Source organism: Pelmatolapia mariae, linkage group LG7 (assembly GCF_036321145.2).
Source record: "Pelmatolapia mariae isolate MD_Pm_ZW linkage group LG7, Pm_UMD_F_2, whole genome shotgun sequence".
Classification (NCBI taxonomy): Eukaryota; Metazoa; Chordata; class Actinopteri; order Cichliformes; family Cichlidae; genus Pelmatolapia; species Pelmatolapia mariae.
The window spans coordinates 39,499,801-39,524,608 of record NC_086233.1 but is presented as its reverse complement, the minus strand read 5'-3'; the positions used below and the strand labels follow the sequence as shown (position 1 = coordinate 39,524,608).

At 40.2% G+C, this 24,808-nt stretch overlaps 1 protein-coding gene across 2 annotated transcripts; it reads left to right on the top strand.

The window, feature by feature from the left end:
* Nucleotides 1–438: 438 nt before the first annotated feature.
* LOC134631089 (actin nucleation-promoting factor WASL-like) lies at nt 439–24,808 on the top strand. Of its 2 annotated transcripts, XM_063479060.1 has the most exons (11): nt 439–906; nt 7,030–7,164; nt 9,283–9,369; nt 9,633–9,729; nt 10,639–10,662; nt 14,710–14,911; nt 16,015–16,057; nt 19,082–19,235; nt 21,393–21,994; nt 23,132–23,240; nt 23,696–24,808. In XM_063479060.1, the coding sequence occupies exons 1-11, from the start codon at nt 802–804 to the stop codon at nt 23,755–23,757; spliced, it is 1,620 nt and encodes a 539-aa protein (XP_063335130.1). In that variant the 5' UTR covers nt 439–801; the 3' UTR covers nt 23,758–24,808. The 2 variants fall into 2 exon arrangements, with proteins under 2 accessions (XP_063335130.1, XP_063335131.1); XM_063479061.1 differs by lacking the exon at nt 10,639–10,662.

Sequence of the window (24,808 nt, the reverse complement as noted above, 5' to 3'; positions counted from 1 at the left end):
TGCACACATTATAATATGTACAAGATAAAGTAGAATATGTATAATATAAAAATAAATTTTATATCTGGATTAGCACAAGAATATAGTGTTATTTTAGTGTTATTTTACAATCCAGTCAGTTTAATTTTAGGCAAATGATAATGATAAAGCTAATTGTTTCCTTACAGAGAATTTCCTTCATACTTCCACGCTCTACATCTACTGGCATCCCCCTGCCCCCCACCCTTCTCCCTCTGCAGAGCTGCATTTCTGCTGCCACATGGGATGAACCGTTTTTGTTTTCAGCGACATTTTATTCTTACCACGGAAAAAAATATATAAAATTTAACAGTTTTACAGTGTTTAATGTGTCACATCTTTCGGCTTTTCTGCCCATGTTATCTGTATTATAGCGGATATGGGCAGATTTTGTTGAAAGCAACACCCCTCTGCTGTATCCTTAAAGTGGTTTGCTCCCTCCTGCTGCCATGTTGGATGTACGCATTACTGCTGCAGTCGCTGGAGTTTCCGAATGAAAGTTGAGCGTTTATCTGTCTACGTACACTTAACGAGTCACTGGTTTCACATTCAACACCAAACTGAGAATACAAGGGTTTTTCCTAAGCAGGAGCAAGACTGGAAAAGAGATCGCAACCACATCCTCCTCCGCCCTCCTGCTCGGAGTCGAACTGAGCGGAGATGATCCGGTTGCAGGCCACAGCAACCGGAGCCCGCATGGATTTTCTGTAAATACAGCCGTTTGTAGTGCCCGTTCCAGGGATAACTGCATTGTTTCGGGGTCGACTACAAGATTCTGGTGCCATGAACAGCCACCCGCCGCCCCGCAGGGCGGTTAACGTCGGCTCCCTGCTCCTTACCCCGCAGGAAAACGAGTGCCTGTTCTGCTACTTAGGCAGGAAATGCGCCGTAAGTTCCTGCGTTTGTTTACCACCTGCAACTTAAAAGTAGGTGCAGGTGCATTCACTTCACATTGTATGGGAAATGCATGTGCTTCTCAGTCCAGCTAGAATAGCCAAAAATTAGATGAATATTGAGTTACTCAACTATTCATAAATAAAACATGAAGATAAATATGGTCAGGGGGCAAAATGGCCAGCGATAAATAGAACTTTTAATACAATCCTTAATACTTTAGTTGGGCAATTCCTGATTACCTTAATGAGTCAATGCTTTAGATGCTAAGCCAATACATGGATGAAAAAACATTTAAGAGGCATGCAGGTGTACATGCATATCAGGGGGGGGGGGGGGATCGATAGAATCAATGCAAGTAAATGGACTTTCAGCTCATTGTTTTGGTTTCCGAGACTGTATTTACAGTTTTCTTTCTTAGTGTCAGCTTTGTTTATGCTCGCTCCTGGTAAATAAGCACAGGTAAAAAGCTGAGCTTGGCTTTCTTTAAAGATGAACACAGCGAATTTGTGGTTTTATGTCCTCATCAGCTGGATGCAAATGACAAAATGCCACAATAACAAAATAACAACACAGAGTTCTTCTCGCAGGTGATAAAAGCAGCTTCTTAAATTTGCTGTTAAATTCTTATAAATTGAAGCTCTAATAATTACTATTATTCTGCTACTAAAGGCAAAACCATTAAGAAGTACTTGACTCACTGGTATAACTCTCAAACACGCACTTTAAAGCATATAACCTGGAGAGTAAACAGTGTCACACTAATTTAGAAAATCTTAATTTAGCCTGAAAAAAAAAAAGTGTTTGTTGCTCTATTTAAAAAATCCCTTTATAACGCTGGGACATCTTACTATTCATCAGTGATTGAAGAACACAAGGACAACCCAGGGTTTCTTTTTAGCACTGTAGTCGGGATAAGAGTCAGAACACTAAACCAAGCATTCCTGTAATCTTAAACTGTCTATATTCTTCACAAATAAAAATTTAACCATTCGAGAAAACACAAAAACACTCAGAGAGCACAAGGGATAACTCTTGTGTTTTCTAAAACTTTTTTTAATTACAACACGCTGACGTCAGCCTTTTTTTCTTTTCTTTTTTTTAAATTACAATATGATGATGTCTCCCCAGTAACATTATGATATCATAGGGTCATAGGTGATATTTATTCAGACTCTTTCTCTCCAATTGATTTTTCTATCTGGTTTCTTTCTTTGAAAATAAGTAGATTGACAATCTGTCAGCGTTACCTGTACATGGTGTTAATGTGCTGTGTTCAAGGCTGGGCTGTTCAACAATAATTAAAAAAGCAGAGAAGCCCGTTGGGTTATGTACAACAGGCCTTTAAGGTGGCTGGAATTAAACAATCACTTGACCGAACTGTCTTAGCTAAGGCCAATGTCCAACCTTCCTTTTTATCTCAGAATTTCTTGAAAAAGTAGATGTAAAACAGATAACTGGTAATCTGCAGAGGAGAGGTTTAATTTAAGATTTCCAGCCAGGTTTTAAAATTCATCTCACTACACTAACAGGATTAGTGAAGGTTACTTATGGTCTTCTTGTGGACTCATCTCTGTTCTTGTCCTGCTAGACCTCGTTCGATACCATTGAACATAATGTATTATTACAGAGATTAGAACATGCTGTGAGTATTACTGTGCTGCATTGGTTTGAATCATATCTGTCTGACAGACTCCAATTTGTTCATGTAATTGGAGAGTCTTCTTCACACACGGGCTAATTAGTTCCACAGGGTTCTGTGCTAGAACCACTTTTAAGTACATTGTACAGGCTTTCTTTAGGCAGTACCATTTGAAGGCATAGCATAGATTTTCATTCATTTAGTTAAACTGCAGGAATGTCTTAAAGACATTAAGACCTGTGTCGATCTGTAGGACCAGCACCCCAATACAGCTCCGTCAAATTAATCCTAATCTCTGATCCCATGGATCTTACCCAGTAGGCAGTACAGAGCTTATGTGGAGCTGATGGGTGAGGGGACTTGCCCAATTCTAACTGCCTCAAAAGCTCTACGGGTGCCTACCCTGCCTCCTCTCATACGAAAAAACGGGAGTCTGAGTACCCTTGCAGGCCTGGCATCCAGTAGCCACACCTGTTAATGGCAGCTCCCCTCCAGATAGGTTCTCTTGGAAAATCATTGGTTTCATTTAGTGACTTGGGAAAACTAAGTCCCAGGGGTCTGTTACTTTTGTAAGGCTGAAGTGGCCTCTAAGAGCTATTTATATTAAAGCAGATTAATACTCGGGTTTTTACCTGTACTGTTTAACAAAGGGCTAAAAAGGTAATGTCCATAATGTAGACTTTTGTGATGCAGGATATTTTATTAAAGTAATTTAGAATCAGTAAAACAAAAGCAGAATCAAATAATACAAATAAAAACAAAATCAAATCACTTGAATTATACCTATCTAATTAACCTACTCTGAGATAATGCTGACCTTGATCTGATCTTTGTGAGGAAAAAGGTTAAGAGAATGAGCGCACCTTAGCCATCAACACCCTTATCTCTTGTGTGTAGGTATAACCCAATAGAAGAGAAGCCAAATCCACAAAGGAATAATGGAAATCCAAATCCTTTTGAATTTATACTTCAACATGGAAAAATTAGCAGAGAAAAGGCCTAAAATATAGATAAAGATGATTTGCTATTAGCAAAAACACATGAAGATTAACTCTGTTATCCATCTAGGGCAGCAGCCTAAGCAGAGAAGCCCAGGCCTCCCTCTGCCCGGCCACCTCCTCCAGCTTGTCCGGGGGAACACCAATATGTTGCCAGGCCAGTCAAGAGATATAAACTCTCCAGCGTGTCGTGGGTCTGCCCCGGGGTCTCCTCCCGGTGGGACATGCCCAGAACACCTCACCCAGGACTCGCCCAGGAGGCATCCTTGTCAGATGCCCAAACCACCTCAACTTGCTCCTTTCAGTGTGGAGGATCAGCGGCTCTATTCTGAGCCTGTCCCAGATGGCCGAACTTCTGACCCTATCTTTAAAGGAGAGGCCAGCAACCCTTCAGAGGATGCTAATTTCTGGTGCTTGTATCCGCGATCTCGTTCTGTTGGTCACTACTCACAGCTCGTGACCATAGGTGAGGGTAGGGACGTAGGTCGACCAGTAAATTGAGAGCTTTGCTTTTACACTCAGCTCTCTCTTCACCACAACAGACCGGTACAACATCCGCATCATTGCAGCTACAGCACCAATCCATCTGTTGATCTTCCACTCCCTTCTCCCTTCACTCGTGAACAAGACCCTTGGGACATCAATTCGTCTCTGACCCACAGTGGGTACTCCACCCTTTTCCGTGAATCGCTACCTTATCATGGTGGAGGGGTTTGTGTTTGTGTCCCAGGGATCCCTGATTTTCTCAGGGGGCTTTTGCCTCCTGGTACGGTCTCCCATGGCAAATTGGTCCTGGGTGAAGGACCAGACATAGCGATAACAATCAAAGGGACAGTGCACCCTGACTGGGATAGGGTTACTGGGGCCCCGCCCTGGAGCTGGGCCCATAGAGGGTGCCCAAGGGCGAGTGTCTGGTGGCCAGGCCTTAGTCCATGGGGCCTGGCTGGGCACAACCTGAAAAAGGGACATGGGCCCATCCTTCTGTAGCCCCACCACCCACAGGAGGTGCTGTAGGGGTCTGGTGCAGTGTGTGTCGGGTGGTGGCCAGGAGCGGAGGCCCTGGCGGAGCGATCCCCTGCTACCAAGACTAACAGTCTGTATCATTTTAAACATAAAAGGCTGAATGTTAAGACCCTTTTCCCTCTCTCAGATGTGATTAGAGGTAAGCCGGGGTGACTTTAAGCTCTCTCTGGCCCACTTATCTTGCCAACTGGATGATAATTTTCCCACTTCTAAGTTCAGATAAAACTGTGAGGTTATTGTCCTTAAATAGCAAAATAAATAGTACAAACATGGTATCTAACCAGATACTCACTCTGGATGGCATTACCTTGGCTGCTAGTAACACTGAGTAACACTGTGCAAATTAAACAAAAATATGTGGAACTGCTTTCTTGCATCTGTGTAATATCTCTAAACATCCTATCCTATCTCAGAGTGATGCTGAAAAACTAGTTGATGCATTTTATGCTTCTAGGCTGGGCTATTGAAATTAATTATTATCAGAATGTCCCCCCAAAAAAACTCTCTGAAAAGCCTTCATTTGATCTGAAATGCTTCATCAAGAATACTGACAGAGATTAGAAAAGAGAGAGCATATTTCTCCCAAACTGGCTTCTCCTCACTGGCTTCCTGTTAAATCCAGAATCTAATTAAAATCCTTCTCATCGCATAAAAGGTCTTAAATAATCGGGCCCCATTTTATCTTAAAAGATCTCATAATACCATAACACCATAAGCGAGCTCTTTGCTCTTGGACTGCAGGCTGAACTTGTGGTTCCTAGGAAATTGAAAGTAGAATGGGAGCCAGAGCCTTCAGCTTTCAAGCCCCTCTTCTGCTTCCAATTTGGATCACAACAATAGACAAACCTTCCTTTTTGATAAAGCAAGTAGGGCTGGACCTGAATCCTTCCTTAGTTTTGTTGCAATAGGCCTAGTCTACTGGGGACTTCCCATGATGCACGGAGTATTTCTTATTCACTCACCTTTTTTCACTCGCTGTGTTTAGACGCCAGGCATCATGAGTTACTAATAATCTCTGGTTCTTTTTCTTATTTTCCTCCCTTCAACCCCAACTGGCTGCAGCAGATGGCTGCCCCTCCCTGAACCTGGTTCTGCCAGAGATTTCTTCTTGCTGAAAGGGAGTTTTACCTTCCCACTGTTGCCAAGTGCTTGCTTGTGGGGGCCATCTGAGTATTGTTGTTTTTTCTGTATTATTATAGGGTTTTTGCCTTGCAATATAAAGTGCCTTGAAGTGACTGTGATTTGGCACTATATAAATAAAACTTGAATTGCATTGAAAACTACTACATAATACTAACTGCTCAAATCAGTTACGTCTTCAGTGATGAATGCATGTACACGTTTTTAGCACTAACCCATGGTAGTAGGCACTATCAGGAGTTTAACAGGAAGCAGTCAGGCTGCTAATGATATTAAAATGACTGAGATATTGATTTTTGTGTTCATCGTTAACAGATGCTAAGATCTTAGCTCGCAGAGGCTGCAGTGTCACCACTGTCTGTGTTCATTGCTGCATTCTTCTCCTCTGTAAGAATTTAGATGCTTTTAATTTAAGCTTTTAAGTAACAAATTTGGACCTTTTCTGGGGGATGCTGATTGGTGATTTCCTGTTGAAAAGTGTTTGCACCTGTTCCTCTGACCTACACCTATAAATTACTGAGGGAAAGGACGCAGTGACATTTCCTCTTAACTCCCTCAGCAGCCAGAGTTACTTCCACTGCAGAGGAATCATGGCAGTGCATCAAACACTGTGCAACCTCTGCAGAAACCACAAACTGGAGCTGTTTGAAACCTGTGCAGTGCTGACTACTGCAGCTGGACTCCTCTTGTTGTTGTTAAAACACTGTGGAAAAGTGTAAGACAATGAGGCGGTGACGTAATAAGTCAGTACTTTTAAGTTTTACCCTCCTGAAGTTGGGAATCGGTGTTTAAAAAGAGCTACAAGTCCTTCACTTTTCACCTAATGTAAATGTAAAGTCAGCAATTTGACATCAGAGTTCTTGTTTTGTTTGTGACTACATCAATACAGCAGAGTCACAACTCACAAATCAATGTAGGGCCTTTGATATCCTGCCATCAAATCAGACTTGGATATATTCATTTGATTCTGCACATTTGTGACTCCCTGTTAAGGTAGAATGCATTTGACATATATAATCTGATTTCCAAAGGTCTCAGTGTTTGCCTGATAACCAACTCTATTTCTCCTCCCAGCTGTAATTGTGGCTGTTTGAAGGTTTTGCATAGTGTATGTTTCCTCCTCCATTTGTCACACATGGAGTTTACAGGTTTATGCTAAAGAATATTGTGTGTCTGTAAAATCTCAAAGAAAAAATGGAGGGAGATAAAGTGGTTACATTTTCAGCAACTTAACCTTCTTCTTTTCTGTAGTTGTCTTTGTTCTTTCTGTAAGTCACACAGGTGATGATATTAACCATCATATCTGTGCTTCAGACTCTGTGTTCAGCAGTGGTCCAGGTGTATGGCGCTGAGAGGAGCTGTAACTGGGTGAAGAGGTGCTGTGGAGTGGCCTGCCTTGTCAAGGACAACCCTCAGAGATCCTACTTCATCAGAGTCTTTGACATCAAGGTGAGTGACACCAAACGGAAACAATCCAAAAGCTTTAAACACTGCAGAATAGTTGAAAGATGCATCTTAAATGATTATTTTCACATTTTTGGAAGTTTTCTTTTCTTCTTTTTTTCCTCTTTGCTTTCTGGCAGAAGAAAAACTGAAAAATGAAACTGCTGCCAGTTAGCTTAGCAGTGGTTACAGCACTGGAAACAAGTAATCGGTGCATTTAATAGAATCTGCCTCTAATGTTCACAAACAGTCATATCTTGTTTGTAAAAGAAATAAGAACACGGATTTAAAGGGGGTTAATTAGATTCCCAAAAAGTTGATTCTGTTCATCTGGACGTAGCGTTTTCAGTGGGAGAAACGTGAAACCAGCCCACTGAATGAACAATGGACTGTGAGGTCAGTTTCTTGATCATTAATATGCAAATTGTCTTGACCACTGATCAACAACAACAAAAACAGCAATAACACTGTTTGCCAGTGGTGCTAGTTTCAGTCATTGTGCAAATGTACTGTTTATAATGTTGGGGAAACCTGCAGTCAGCTGAGACTGAAGAAGTCACTTGGATGAGTGACCGAACGTTTCTCCCACTGAAAGCGCTACGTCCAGATGAACAGAATCAACTTTTTGGGATTTCCTCTCCTGGATGATTGAGGATGCATCAAGACATTATTTAAGAATATTGCTTGGAACAAAATTGTTTTTTTTTCTCCTTGCTCCTGTTCTTTGTTTTCTCATTGCTTCTGTGGAGGGTTGTGGCCAGACTTCTCACATTTACTCTGTGTGTTCACTGACTTAACTAGAACAGCACTTTAAATATGATGTACATTCAGTTGTACATCTCAAATGGATCAAAATGAATTATCAGATGTGTGGTTACAGCCTGAGGCGGATACAGGCTCTCAAAGTAATATCAGTGTGGACTTAAGCTATATATATCCATGTATATATTTATTTTCTCTTTCTGATGGGAAAAAAACTGCTCACTTATCAGAATCAAGGAATGCTGAATTATGACAAGAAGGACAGTCATGATTATTTTGGTCAGGTTTTATTTCATGAGTATAAGATTTCATTAAGCTAACAAACAATCTGTGGATTGAACTAGATGTGACAGGAGAGAGGAGGGTCTGACTGTGGAGTGCCCTGTTACGATCCCTGTTACATTCATGTTTAGCCATGAATGTAACAGGGATAATCTGCCTTTCTGAAACACTGTATGACCAGTCAGTACTATTCAGTATGACCCAAAATAAGTGACTGATAAACTCATTATCTTTACTCATTAACTCAGTGGAAAGTATTTTTCAGAGTGTATTTGCAGCCAGAAGTATCGTCTCCTCGTGGCCAATAAATAGAATTCAGGTTTAAGCTATTTTGCTTCACTTTTCAGATCTGTAAACTATGTTCATCTTTTATACTGTTTGTGGACCAGACTAGTAGGTATTGATCACCGTGGGTGGTCTGTGGGTGCAGGTGACAGCAGACTTGCATCTCAGCTGACCTGTGTTATAACTATAGGGAGTGCGATGGCAGGGCCAATAATAAACCCAGCACCTCAGTCCCATGGACTGAGTAACAGAAACTAGGAAATGCTGAGACACCTGCAGAAAAGGCACCTTGAAGCAGTTGTTGTTGTGATTTGGCACCATATAAATAAAATTGATTTGAAAAACATTTTTGTAACTTTTACTTCCTCTAGTCAGTGCTCGTTGACCAAAAGTGCTCTTCCGTCATCTTGGCTGGAGCTGAACTAAACAAAAGGCGTTGTGTTTAACTTATTACACAACATAAAATACAGGTCCATCCATCCGTCCATTTGCTTCCGCTTATCCTTTTCAAAAATATTTGACAGTTTCTTGTTGGTTGTGTTGTTGGTGATTTTTTTCATTTAACTAAGTGGAGGTGAGCTCCTTATGGAGGTGTGTTCAAGGATACCAAAAATGCAACATTGTCTTCCAGAGGAAGACATTTAATTTCTTGAACAAGCAACCAGCTCTTAAATCTCTCTTTGGGTTGTTGGGAGTATGAATTTAAATTGTAGAGGATTAAAAGTCAGATTTTTTTTTTCTGAACTTGGATAATATTTTTTTCAATTTCATTTTTCTGTAATTTTTTTTCTGTAGGAAGGGAAAATGATGTTCGAACAGGAACTCTACCACAACTTCTTCATCAGCAACTCCAGACCCTACTTCATTACATTTGCAGGAGATGTAAGTGTTTAACATTTTCTTTTGACTACTTCAAGACCTGAATGTCTACAGCAGATGATTAGTCTTCCTTTTTTTAGAGTCTATTCTCACCAAGAATTTTATCAGCATAAATTAAGGATGTGTGGTTCTTTCATATTTCCAAATATCAGTTATCAGGCTTGTCTTTATCCACCTAGAGTGTATTACGATTTAATGTTGCACAGTTTTTCTGTTCTTCAGAGAAAGCTGTTAGAATCATATTTCGCCCTTTCTCTTTCTTTCAGACATGTCAGATTGGTTTGAACTTCGCCAGCGAGGAAGAAGCCAAACGATTCAGAGCCACCATTGATGACTTGCTCAACCGACGACAGCGGAAAATAGGTGAACTTTAATGTTTCAGTTTGTCTTTATGTTCTTCCTCAATCGGTTTAACCTTTCACAACTTTTATTGGAGAACACACCTTATCTTTTGCTCTTTTGGTTTGGAGCTGACTTAGAGTTTGGCACACTGTTAGAAAAGGGAGGGGAGGTAGTTAAAAGTGCAGGATTGTTTAGTGGTGAAAGTAAAAATGAAAATCTACTTTGAGCTGTGAATAGCACTGACTCTCCGGACACTAGCAGTGGAAGGCTTGTAGATTGTGGAGGACTGATCCTCACCAGCAAAAGTATTTCTCGGAAAAAAAAATATCACCTCTCATATCAGTCATCAAGCTGTGGTTTCCACTGACAGGTTTGGTTTGGGACTGGGTTTTTGTTTGTTTCTGTGGGGTTTTGTTCCCATATTTTTATTTTTTCTGTCGCTTCGCTACTGTGTGCTCCATCTCTTCCTCTTTGCTGCTGTAAAGCTGTCAGTCTTTCTCAGTAGAGTAAATGTCTCTGCTGTGAGGCTCCTCTGACTTCCCTTCAGCTTCTTCCAGCATGTTGGCCTTTTGAAGTGCACCTCTCAAACTGTGACGATGACTGAGAGTTCAAAGGCTCACGGAGCTGGCACAGCTGGCAGGACACTGTATGGCAAACACAGTTGAGCTTTCAAATCTTTTGCTTCTCTTCTTTTTCTGCTCACACCAAGAATAACCTGACTGCTCTATTAAAATGCTTTTTCATATGTGAAGCGGCATTTCTGCACCTTAGGGCTTTAACAGAACTAACTGAACCTAAAAAGCACTTTTCTGACTCTTAATTATTTTTTTTCCCACTAAAACCTCTTAAGTTCCGCTTCATAGATTCTAAAGATTGCTGACTCGTGATTACTTTTCTGAAACTATAATTCTGTTAATTTTTCTTTTGCAGAGAAAAGAGGCGACCCTAAAAATGGTATGTTAAACTCTTAATAAGTTTTGCTTACGTAGGCTCTTAACTTTAGTTAATTTTGTAAAAATTATTTTTCTCATTCAGGCTTTAAAAATTTCAATAACAAGTACATAGAAATGAATAAAATGAGGATGTCATCCATCCTCTGAAGTAAAAAAAACAAAGAAATACAGCAAGATGCAACATGTGGAGAAATGGCAAAGTAAACGTTTCAGTTATCCAAGGATTCAATAGAGGATTGATAGAAATGTGCTAAAACTGTAGCATACGAAGCACTGAATAACCAAGAATATAGGCACTCACTCATTTCCAATATTAGCAGGTTACTGTTCTAAATAAATGAATTCTAAGAATCTAAGCCAGGACTGCAGTAATTATCTGTGAGCAAATACGTGTTGAGCTTTTAGTTTCTTGGTTCAGTTTTCATGTAATCCCTTTTGCTACATTGAATTAAATGGTGGTTTGGCAGGTCTTTCTGTAAATACACCTCCTAAACATGAGTAACACTTAGATTTCAGAAACTGCAGTTTCGTTCATATAGATCATCTGCTTATAAACCACCAAATATGCCCAACAAATGCACCCAATGGCTACCATTGACCTTCTGTTTTTTGTTTTGTTTTGTTCTTTGTGTGTGTATTTTGAAAATTACTGAGTAAATTTGCAGTTGGAATATCTGTTTGAACTTGCTTGTGTGGGTTTCAATGGTTACAGTGGAGAGACCATTAAATGAAAGCTGTTAAACACATGAACTTCAGACAGTTTTGATGGCGACTGGTAAGGAATCCATTGACTTTATGCTAGGATATAGAATAAGAACCAGCTGATGTCCAGTTCAGCTAGTTATTTCTAGGACAGTTCAGGGCTGCAGTGGCTGTAGGAGTGGCTGTAGCTCAGGTGGTAGAGCAGGTCACATGCTAACGGGGAAGGTTGGTGGTTGCGTGCCAGATATCCTTGGGCAAGATATTATCATCCATCGGAGTCTGAATGTTAGATAGCAAGAGCATAGAAAAAAGTGCTTGTGCAATGGGTGTAAATTTGTGAATGGGTGAGTGAGGCAAATTGTCTAAAGCACTTTGAGTGCTCAGAGTAGAAAAGCGCTATATAAGAACCAGTCCATTTCCCATTATCCAGTGTTTAAGAGCAGTTTTGGCCAAACTGGCAAACACTGGTCTTGTAGAAGGACCTCCTTGTATGACCGCAGAGGCAAGACAGTGATGACAACAGCGTTCGTCCTACAGAACACGTGTGTGTGTGTGTGCATGTTTGAGAAATGCCAGTAGACTGCAGTGTGCTGTTGTGACGTTTCCTAACACATTGGCAGCATTGTTTCACAGTCTGGCTCTCACACTGACAGAGTGAAGCAGGTTAAATCTGGTTTATGGAGAAGCCTTTCTGTGCCGTATGTAGACCACACGCTTTCTGTTGTTCTCTTTAAACCCTCTAGTGTGGGTTTTAATACTTAATACTTCATACAAAAGCCTTTGTTGGTGATAACATCTTCAAGTTTGGAGAAACTAGTCATATGTATTGCGTAGGTCTGATTTTGGCCCCGTTCTTCCCCACAAACAGTCCTGAAGGTTTTGTGGGCCCCGTCTATAAACTCTGAGCTTTAGTGCTTTCCAATGATTTTCAACTGGATTTAGGTCAGATGATTGGCTGGGCCGTTCTAGCAACTTGAATTTCTTTCTCTGAAACCAATTGAGAGTTTCCTTGGCTGTGTGTTTGGAATCATTGTCTTGCTGAGACATCCACACTCATTTCATCTTCATCATCCAGGTAGATGGCAGCAGGTTTTTATCAAGAATGTCTCTGTACATTTTCCATTCATCCTTCCTTCAGTTACATGAAGCATGCCAGTGCCATATGCTGAAAATCAGCCCCACACCACCACCTCCAAACTTCACTGTTGGTATGGTGTTTTTGCAGTGCCTTTTGACCTTTGACCTTGTCTAAATGTTGTTCTGCGCTTTCAACATGCTTTTTCTTCAGCTGTGGAGCCTTGCATGGTGAGCGTGCATACAGGCCATGGTGGTTGAGTTTTGTGTTTATTGTACCTGCTGATGCCAGGACTTCTTATTAATAATTATGTATTACATCAGTTTAAAATATTTATTAAACTTCATTAATGTTTTGTGAATTGTTTTTTTTTTTTAATAGAAATTAGCACGTTTTTCATTTTTGTTCATCTAAATGATTAGGTTGGATATTGGTTAAAGATGGCTGCTTTTGATTCCTTGCTTTAATTAGAAGCTGTAAAATGTGGTTATCAGTGTGGATGGATATTTGATGTTAGTTTTTAGAATTTTATAAATGATTAATCCTTTGTATTTTCTTTTCAGTCAGTACTATTAAAGTACTTATTTTGATATCAAAGCAAAAGTGCCTCAACAGCTCTGTTTGAAAGCAGGGAAACAAGCACCTCCCCCATCCCACCCTAGTCCTTAGGCTGCTGATGAGGTAGACCTGTTGGTCTAGTTGTAGAAGTCCAGAATTCTTGGGGAGTGTGGTGGGGGTGCAACCAGGGATTCAGACATGGATTACTAGTGGATTAGTGGCTGTGTCAGATGTTACTTCAGTTTGTGGAGATTACAAGGAATTTCCGGACTGTATGGCTTGCACCAACAGGAAAAGAAATGGAACAACATGGACAGTTCATTGTGCACATTAAAAAAGAATATGTCATGAATGCTCAGTGCAGACGTATGAAACCACACAGTTTGTAGCAGCCTTCCGTCATATCGGTACATGGGATTATAGCAAGGCATGTTGATGACACTGTGAGAGAGTCAAAAAGGGTCGCTTGCTTGGATTATTTTCCTAGAGTTAAGAGCAAACCAGCATTGCATGGAATTTAGTTTCAGTTCCCTCAGACAGGCGTTAAGCCTTTAAAATATATATATCTTTGTGTAAATAAATAAAGGGCGGGTGGTCTTTATCCTTCAACCTCAGGTCCTCTACCAGAGGTCTGGGATCTTGAAGGTCCTGCGCAGTATCTTAGCTATTCCCAGGACTGCGCTCTTCTGGACAGAGATCTCCAATGTTGTTCCTGGGATCTGCTGGAGTCACTCGCCTAGCTTGGGAGTCACCACACCTAGTGCTCCGATTACCAATGGGACCACTGTTACCTTCACTCTTTGCATTTCCTTGAGTTCTTCTCTGAGCCCTTGGTACTTCTGTTCCTTCTCCCTGATGTTGCTGTCATTTGGTATCACTACAGCCGTATTCCTCTGCTTGTCCACCACTACTATGTCAGGTTGGTTAGCCACCACTATTTTGTCCGTCTGTATCTGGAATTCCCATGGGATCTTAGCTCGGCCATCCTCCACCACCATAGGGGGGTGCTCCCATTTTGACCTTGTGACTTCCAGGCCATACTCAGCACAGATGTTTCTGTATGCTATGTCGGCCACTTGGTTATGGCGTTCCATGTATGCCCTGCCTGCTAGCATCTTGCACCCTGCTGTTATGTGCTGGATTGTCTCGGGGGCATCTTTACACAGCCTGCACCCAGTTTCTATGGATCTTGTACTTGGAGATTGTTCCTGTGCTGCCATGATTAGTGCTGCAGCTGTCAAGAGGTGCTGTGCTAGATTTAAATCTCTCATGATGGATGTCCCTTTATGTTTTTGCACTATGTCCTAATACTGAACTCATGATTTCAAGATGCATAGAAATATGTACACACAAACTCATTTACTCACACATAAACACATTTCATTGCAATATTGACCCTGTGCTAACTTGCATATGACAAATAAAAACTAAAACTGTAACACCACAACACTACCAATGTTCTGATGACTTGGCGATACTCATCAGTATCATCAGCATATATCATCATTACTTATCACACTCACTCTGTATTTTGTCTCTAGTTCTGTGAGGTCCTCCCAATGACCTCTCTCACGCAGTCATACACACACACACACGCACACAAAAATACTTTTTGGCTGAATATATGACAATAAAAATTTGAGTTGTTAAAAATCATTAAAAAATTATAGTGGTTGTTTCAACTCTTTCTGCTAACTTCCTCCACATGCACAGGCCCAACTCTGCACGTGGCCACAGTAGACATAAAGAACCCGGAGATCAACAATGTCCGATTCCACAACTCCCACAGCCATCAACAGCCATATCACATCAACAACATGCTGAGCCACAGCGGCCTGAGCCGGAAGGACAAGAAAACCAAAGGCAAGAAGAAGAAGCTGACAAAGGCCGATATCGGCACGCCGAGCAACTTCCAGTGAGTCCGAGTCACACCCCACACGGTTAACTGAGTGCTCCAGTGCTGAGCAAATAGGACTTTTTTTTATTCATTGAACTAAACCAAATGTCTAAAATAATGAACATATTTTATCAGTTATTTTAATTTTTTCATCTGTTGATGGAGAAAATGACTTATTATTAATATTTATTATTGCACAATCAAATTTTGACAGTTTAGTAACTGCAGTTCTTCCATATGGGCAAGCTGCTCTTGTGGCAGCCATTCAGCTCTCTTAAGGCCTCTTGTCTTGTGGCCAAACAGATTTCAACTGCAGTATCCTAGATTTAACCAGGCAACAGTAGTCCTAGTTCTGCTGTGGAGATCTGCTGTGAGTGGGAGAGCAGAACAAGGACCACCAGCTGCAGTCTAAGTTGGTGCAGTTGAAAATTGTCTGCGAGATGTAGCTGATTATTTCTCTGTTTACTGTCACAAGGGTAGGGGTTAAAAACGTGTTCCCTTTAGCACATGTGCATATATATCCTCACATATGCACACATACCACGCTGTGAAACCCACAAATATGACCTAATTCAGACTTCCAGCTCATAGTTGATCTCCAGAGTGGGAAGACTACTATTCCCAGCTGCAGGTAATCATGATAGAGTTGTAGCTCACCCAGCCAAAAGATTTTCTGTGAAAGCAGCTGAATCAGGTGTGTCAGGTTACATTTCACTGCGTGTTATACTTGTATAACTATGCATGTGACGAATAAAGAATCTTGAATCAAGCTTGCTGATTGGAAAACACGAGATTTGAAAGGCTGGTGTTAGCTGGTAGGCAGAGACTGAACAGCAGAAAAGCAAAAGTCTGCTTTACACACCCTAAAACTTGAAACACAATGACAAATGATCAAGTTTTTGGACTGTGGTGTCTGTACAGTCTGATCTAGCAGTGATAGACTCCTTTGTGGCAACAGTGAACATGTGACATTAACGTCTGAGAGCCTTCAATGGCCACATTATCAGAGTGCAGTGTGTGCATTCACTGTTTATCATGTGCACATGCTAAACAGCTGATGTTCTTCTGTGTACTTACATACGCGCGTTTGCATGATCTCACTACACATCTGTCTTCTTCAGGCACATTGGTCATGTGGGCTGGGATCCAAACACAGGTTTTGATGTGAGTACCCCCTTTATATACACACACACAAGCAAACACAGAAGCACAGTAGTGACTTGTGTAGTGGCTGCTTGATGAAATCGCACAAATTTGGCTCTTGTTGCTTCCTGCTCTGCATCTGAGAACCTGCACAGAAGGAATTTGCAAATTTGCTGTCATCTCAGAAAAAAATCTAAAGGCTACATCTTTATAACGCTGACTCTGTGGCAATAATGTGGCTCTCACGCTGTCTTCCACTTTCCTTGTACTGGCAACATTTACTGTGTGTTACTGGATCATTTACGATACATTACTATATGACTTGCAATTAATTAAAATGTACTTGTTTAAAGCTTTATGAGTCTACTTTACAGACCCAAAATGTATAAGGATGATGGATTCAGATTTGATTAGGCCCAGATCAGTCATGTCCCTGCAAGTCCCACTCGGATAAATTTTGGATCCATTCACAGTTCCTTATTGTCCCGACAAGATCAGGATACGTTATTAGAAATGGCTCAGCCTTCCAAAATTATACAGAAATATCTCAAATCTAGTTGACCAACATGTAGATCGCTCTCTAAAGGCTTCTGGCATTGTTTTTAGTTAAATTTAGTGTTTAAATTTAGTTTGGGGTTTTGTTTTGTTTTTTAGCTTAATGTAAAACTGTTACTGTTAGCAACAGTAACACAGTTAAACACCTCTCCTATTGCTGTAAGAGAGCCATCATGTGTCAGTGAAGTCTGATAATAGATAAAATTATACAAAGTTCCACTGAGCAACATTAAATTTTATTTTTTTCTGTAAATCACATTAAGCATTTTTATCCAAAATTATTAACAAGTAAAGACTGTTTCTGTTGTTTTCACATTCAGTTGTTATCAGAAGCTTACATACAGTCAACATGGGCGTGAATGTTTTGGTAATTTTGGGCTTTTAATGGTTTCTTTGAAGAGTTTTTCCAAGTTGGAGTGAATGTACAGCATATAACTTTAATGATTTAAAAAAAAAGATGCAGATGTTTGAGTTTATTTTGGGTTTTCTCTAATCAAGACCTGTGTCAGTTTTCTTTTCTCCAGCTGATCATATCATATGAGTTACAGAAATCACATTTTGTCTAAAGATTTCTGAAGAAATAGACCTATTTTCAGTTAGGTAGTGTTAAAAATGGCTCACAGCAGTTATACTGCACATCAGGCTGTGCACAGAAAATGAATTGTACTAACAAAAAACTCAGTTACTGCTAAAGCATCTATTTTAGTAGCATCCTTTAAACAAAACCTGTAAGGTTAGTATCATCTTTAAAGCTTCAATAAATGTTTCTAATGCACAGAAGCATAAGAAAAATAAAAAGGCAATACCTGATTGGATACCAGGAGTCAGGGTACAGCCAGTGTGCATTTCCTCCTGCTCACCACAAGGTGTCACACAGCACTTTGAGTGCCAGTCTGAGCTCCTGCACTGTGGACAAATTAAACACTCATCACACCTAGAACATGAGGAAGTCTATTATTAGTTTGAAAAAACAATCCAACATTAACAGGGAGCTCACATTTGTTTAGCTTTTAAAACCAGTTTTATTCAGTTATTTATTGTAGGGTCTTCACCTTAAAATATAAAGCACTTTAAGGTTGCTGCTGGTGTGATTCAGCTCTATATAAATAAGACTGAATTGAAATTGAATTGAAGATCTTCAGCAGGAGTTAATATTTCCATAGACAAACAGTGACAGTAAGTAACATACCAGGTTAAAGCCTTAGCCCGGTTACATCTTTGTCTGCAGGCAACTGCAGACTCAAACAGCAAACTTACCTGTTCTTCCGTATTTACTTCAGTCCTTTGTTTTGTTTTTTTGTTTGTTTGTTTTTTGTCTGCACAGCATAAAAAAATCAAAAGGGGAAACTGTAAAAGTATCGACCAAAAGATGTGAATTAAACTGAAAGCATTATGACATTCACAAAACAAGCATCGTGTTTACTTTTCTGGACCAATGTCAGTCATCTTCAGTGAAGACAGTGAAATCTGTCACATACATCCACACAGAAACCAAAGACCACACTTTACAGCCCAGCAGAGTTTATATTTTAAATGTCATGTAGTATCACCTGTTATTTCTCCACTACATTGAAAAAGATGACACCTGTGACAGCCACCTAGTGTTTTGGTGTTAGTTTTAGTTTTTGGTTTTAGTTCATATCGTTTTATATCTCTGTGACTGTCTCACAAACAAATATTAATACGTCCACTCCAACTGTGTGGAAGCTTTAGGTAGTTATATTTAGGGCAATATCCCACAGTGACAGCTACAAATAAAATAAAAAGATGTGATCCTTTTGTAGATTTCAAATAAAATGAAAGGTAAGCTGATGTAGTAAATATTCTTTTATTGGATTAGAAAATTGTACACTATAATTTTCTTTAGATGTTAAATATATCGGAGCATTAAACAGGCGGATGTGTTTTTGGGTATGAGGGTCCAACAGGACAGAGATGATACAGAAACATGACATCCTTATAAAGTACACACTTTAAGTTTATGAATGTACACCTTTTCACAGTTCTCGTTCTCTAGTTACTTGCTGGATGAAAACCTAATTTTGACTTATAAACACATGGACATACTTCATATATTTTGTTAGAGAGGAAAAAGGGGAAATAGGACGTAAAGTCCTGCACAAATGCTGGGCTTTATAACAATGATGACGGGCTCAGGTTGTGTGATATGAGCAGGACAAAAACACCACAGAAACAAGGGGAAGAATGACAAAGTTCATTCTGATTGATAAAACTTTCATTTGCCTTGTATCTGGGTTTAGACGTTATTAATACTCATACATATCTACTGTTTCTTTCTGCTGAAATCAGACATTAAAAGGCATTAGATGAAGTATACGTCACTGTTACCAACGCCCATATTAACGGCCACCCAAGTATTTTTGTTTTTCTGTGGCTAAAATCATAGTTGAGTTGCTGGCCTGGTTTTTGTGGGCGTGCATAAGGTCCTCCCCAGCGTAAAGCATATTTTAAAATATACTTTGTCAACAGCTGAATAACCTGGACCCTGAACTGAAGAACCTGTTCGACATGTGCGGCATCTCTGAGGCTCAGCTGAAGGACAGAGAAACGTCCAAGGTCATCTACGACTTCATCGAGAAGAAGGGAGGGGTGGAGGCAGTCAAGAACGAGCTGAGAAGACAGGGTGAGCGCACGCACGCGCACACACACGCACACACACGCACACACACGCACACACACACCCGTGAACTGAACTGATAATTACAAATTATTGAACAGTAAAATCCAGCAGCATAAAAAATGCCTGAGTTTTAAATTCCTATTTTTTGTCTTTCACAGAGAAATAGAAATTGTTGAACTAGAAATAGAAATATCTTTGTTCAAAAATGTTCTGTGAACACAGAAATGATACAGTATATTAATTATATTTTATATTAGAATAAAATACTTTTTTTTAATTGTGTTGTTTAACACTTCCAAAACACATAGCTATTTCATAGTTTTGGGGATATTTAATCATAAAAAAAAATATTAATAACTTAATAAATGCCAGATTTAAGTGAAATGCTTAATAAAAATCCAGTTGATTCTCAATGGTCAGTGTATGAAGTCAGAGATCTGATATTTTTGAACTTTTACAAATTCACATGTTGCAGGTCTTCTCACGGTTTTATCTTGAGCTGCCACCCGGATCCTTTTTTCCCCCATCACAGCAAATATGAGCAGATCAAGTGCTTTTCTGAGTCTGAATTGTTATTTTGTGAAACATACTCAGATTCTTCTGTCCTGACTGTTTTAATCATGTTACCATGGACTAGTTAGAAAAGAGGAGAGAGTGGTTTAAATTTAGGACAGTGCCAGTGTATGTGTTGGTGTGAATTGAATCCCTCTTTTTACCTGTTATATTCTAATAATGTGAGTAGTTCCCTCATTTATCTTTAATATTTTATAAGAATTTTATTTTTTTTTAGTGTTGCAGACTTAAACTGGTTAGTTTATAAAATGACTTGTTTGAGAGAGTAGCCTGTAGTATGAAGTTAGTTTAGCATGCTCGTGATATATTTTACTCATGTGGCTTCAAATATTTCAGGTATCTACAGTCACATGAAGGTGGTTTGAATTTAGTAAGACAATCTGTGGTTACCTAATCTAGTTAACTTAGGAAAAGTTGGTGTAATCAGCATTATACCACTGAGAAACATCAACAGGGATAAGACTCTAAGCTCTCAAGTATCATTTTACTTGGTGCATTTCAAGGAAAGATAAAGACTTCAGACGGTCTCTAAAGTCTCCAGGGATTTAGAGGTTCAGTGGATCTTCCTAAAGAAAAAAATTCCAGTGAGCTGATTGGTCATTAGATGGTGATTTCTTACATGTTTATCAAATGTGTCAAACACAACCTGCTCTGCAGCAGACTGGGCCTGCAGCATAAGTCATTGTTGCAGTGTGGTAAGAACTTAGGCTAAGTTCACACTGCAGGTCTTAATGCTCAAATCCGTTTTTTGTTGTTTTTTTTTTGTCTGCTTGTTCACACTACAAATAAAATGTGACAGCAAACGCGCTCTAGTGTGAACCCTCAAAGCGGCCCGCATGCGCAAAAGAAGACATCACACACAACGCGCTCTGTTTAGACCCAGACCAAACAGTATTGTTTGACTGATGGCCCTTAATATAAAGACTTGTTTCGGACTTTACGTTTCCCAATTTTGCTTTAAGCTATAAAGTTATTTTGTTACATATGGCCTAATAATTATCCTTATTGCTGTTTTAGAGAGGAGCGGCGCTTCAAAGGATAGTTGCAGATTTCTGTCAGAATCTGCAGATTATACAGTACAAATTAAATGTTCACGTTTCTCCAACGCTGTCTTCCAAACAGTTTCACTGACATCTACGCTGGTTGGCCAGGAAGCGTTCACGATGTCTTCTCGGGCGCTTCTCGGGCGCTGATAATTGGCGTCTGTCTTGTGTCAGTGACGTAAAAAACGGATTTAATGCGACATGACCATTCAAACAGCAGTCGCTTTCTAAAACATCAGATATGTATCGGATTTAGTACCACATACGAAAGTGACCCAGATCGGATTTGAAAATATCGGATTTGTGCCGTTCACACTGTCATACCATGATTGGATATGGGTCGCATAGGGTCAAAAAAGTCGGATTTGATGTCCTTTCCCCTGCAGTGTGAATGTAGCCTTAGTTACTTTGGGGCTTAGTTACTTTGCTGAGCAGGACCACAACATCACAGCTGTTTCCCCAGATCACAGTGCTGCAGCAGAGTGGAGCGAAACTGCACAAGAGTTAAACGTAGGATGTTTCTTGTTGTCTTCTACTTCTGCAGCACCCCCTCCACCACCTTCTCGAGGCGGCCCTCCCCCTCCTCCCCCGCCCCCCCACAGCTTGGCTCCACCCCCACCTCCACCTTCCAGAGGAGGCCGAGGAGCCCCTCCTCCCCCTCCTCCATCCAGGGCCCCGGCCTTAGCCCCCCCTCCACCACCTCCCTCCAGACCGGGAACTCTGGGTGCCCCACCTCCCCCACCTCCTCCCACCAGGGGAAGTCACCAGCCGCCTCCTCCATCCCACCACCACCACCAGTCTCCCCCTCCTCCTCCCCTTCCTTTACATGCCTCTGTTACTCCCCAACCTCCACCCCCTCCACCTCTCCCAGTGGCACAGCATTCTGCGGTGAGCAGCACCCCTGCACTGCCACCTCCCCCTCCTCCTCCCCCACCTGGCCCACCTCCTCCTCCAGAGCCAGACAGCGTAGGTGGGGGTGGAGACTCGCCTCATTCACCGAGTCCAGGTGGGAAGTCGGTGCTGTTGGAGCAGATTAGAGGAGGAACCCAGTTGAAGAAGGTGGAGCAAAACAACAGAGTGCCAACTTCCAGTACTGGACGAGATGCCCTGCTGGACCAGATCCGACAGGGAATCCAGCTCAAGACTGTGAGTCAGTCCCTTTGATCACTGTGATCACTACAATAATAAATACTTGAGGCTTTATTTGCACACATGAAGACAGTCTCTTTTTGTTTTGCTTTTTTGTGTTTTGTTTTGTTTTGTTTTGGGGGGTTTTTTGTGAAAACCCACATTGTAGTTCCTGGTAGATTCTTCATAAGCTACTTGGAAATTTTGCTACTTATTAGCCAGCTAACTACAGTCTCAGATAAGCCCACCAAAATTACCAGTAGAATATTTTGGTTTTGTTTGTTTGTTTTTGTTGTTTACTGCTTAAATCAGCCTGTTCACTCCAAAACTAAGCTTTTCCTATATTCAGCCCTTTTTAGACAAACCTTTTGTGCCACGGTAAACGTATCTATGCATTTCATACAGTCACTCAGTCTGCCTTTTGGGTCCACACAGTTTAAATCAGACTTAAAAATTAATGTAATCAAGATCCTTTGTGGAAAAAATGTATTCAGAGATCTGGTGTTTCCCCATTTGTTTTATCTACTTCATAATCATAATCTATTTTTGTAAAACTGAACCTAGGTCTTATGTTATAATTAAATTATGAGGTTTTCTACAGCGTATATAAAGTACTGCAGTGTGGGCATACCATTCAACTAATTTAGCATGATTTTTAATTTGTAAAATGAGAGTTTATGTTTTGGGTTGTTTGTCATTTAACGCAAATTTCATAAATGTCTTTTGCAAATGTAGAGCCTTTGTGAAGAAAGACTATTCAGAAAACGAGAGGACATGTAGTGAATGGACATGGGTATTTCAGCAAAAATACTACTTGATGTTCCACTTTTCATCCCAAGTTTTTTCCCCCTCACCCCCAAAAGCTTCTAGTTACAACCTGCTACTACTGGCAAAAGGTGGCAGTGAAGTAACCTACTAGACTACCAACTATGAGAAAAGATGCATTTTAAGACAATACATTTTTAATCTACCTTTCCATAAGAGCAGTTTTCAATTATAATTTGTCTAAATGCCATAAGATTCATTTAAAGTTAAAACGTTCATCTTAAAACAATAATGTGAAGAACAAACTATGAACCGCAACTTTCCCCTGGATTGTGTTGCAATGCTACAATATTGCAATCCTTTTTATGTATTCTGTTTGTCTGTTCCCAGGTGTCGGATCATCCAGAGTCTGGCCCTCCGACACCAGCTCCAGCCACAGGCATTGTTGGTGCTCTCATGGAAGTGATGCAGAAGAGGAGCAAAGCCATCCATTCCTCAGGTAGCTGCCCGAAAATGTTCCTTTTTCTGACAGTCAATTTTCTCCATGGACCTTCCAACCTGTTGTTCATTGAAGAAAAGCCTAAAGAATAAACAATCTGTTGTTAAAATCTGAAAAATTACCAGTATTTCAGTTTAGTTTTCTCATCAAACATGTAATCAAGTACTTATCACTGCCCCACCTCTTACCACTACCTGTAATAAATAAATAAATAAATAAATAAATAAATAAAATAGATAGATATATTGTGTGGGTGTGTGTGTGCGTGCAATCCCTGATTGCACATCAGGGAGACTGGGCAAACGTTACCATTGTGTATTAGGGGTGTGTGTCTGTCAGCACATGTGTGGTCACCTGTAAAGTCTGTTCACACGTTTATTTCCTGTTTAGATTTTGATTTACTGAGCCAATATGAAAACTCTCCGCCTTCTTCATCTTAATGTTTCTTTTCTCAGATGAAGATGATGATGATGACGAAGATGAGGATTTTGAGGACGACGATGAGTGGGATGACTAATCAGCACACACACACACACACACACACATACAGTTTCTCCTAAAAACCTAGTATCTGACTAAAAATGTAAATGTTGTATGAACTTGCTGTATATTTATTTTTGCCTTATTTCTTCTCTTTTTAAAAAAAAAAGATTATTATAAATAATCTGTGCAATACCTGATCCGTTAAATCTGGTCCGTTTGCCACACATCCTCACAACTCCACATGTCATTTCCCTCATGTCATTAGAAGCACTTAAATCATCAGCACAATGTGGAGACGGCACCAGCTACATTTCACTTTCATTAATAGGTGAATAGAGAACACTCAACTTTGAGGAGTCTGAGCCTGTGTGTGCTCCATGAGAAATGTTTGTGTGCATTTTCATGTCTTCATTCCTTGTTTAAGAAAATTAAAAGGGAGACCAAATGGGCATGATCATCTTTCTGTTTGATAGCAGTTGGTTTAGCATTAGAGAACACTATTTTCTTACTAGTTTCTTTTCATACTTTCAAGTTCTCTGCAAAAGTTTAGTTGCTTCTTCTTTTTTTCCCCTGTCCTTTGATTCATCTGTTGCACCATGTCCTCGACTTCCATGATAGTTTCTGTGTTTTTGGGGTTTTTTGTTTTTTTGTTTGTTTTTTTTTTGGGGGGGGGGGGGCAGGATATCAAGCAGGATGATGGGGTCCTTTAAAACACTAAAAGTTGCTACTCCAGACATGACTGGTAAGTTAGGTTTTTGTTTGTTTGTTTGTTTTTCGTTGGATCTGTTTTTGTTTTGCCATTCTTGTGACATTTCCTGCAGAAGGAAGCATCAGCGGTGTCTCACAAAATCTTTCAATTTTTTTAAGCAGCTTGTGGGTTTGCAATGCCTGTGATCCTGCATTTGTAGACATTGTAGGAAAATTACTTGTTTTAATTTTTTTTTTATTGCCCTCCGGTGAGGCTTAATGCTGCATTGAGAAGCTACTGACGTCGACCAAGTGAAAAGGGAGCGAGACAGGCAGTGGTGATGCACAGTCAATAAGAATACTAAATTGTATACCTAAATAAATGTTATTTACAGAGA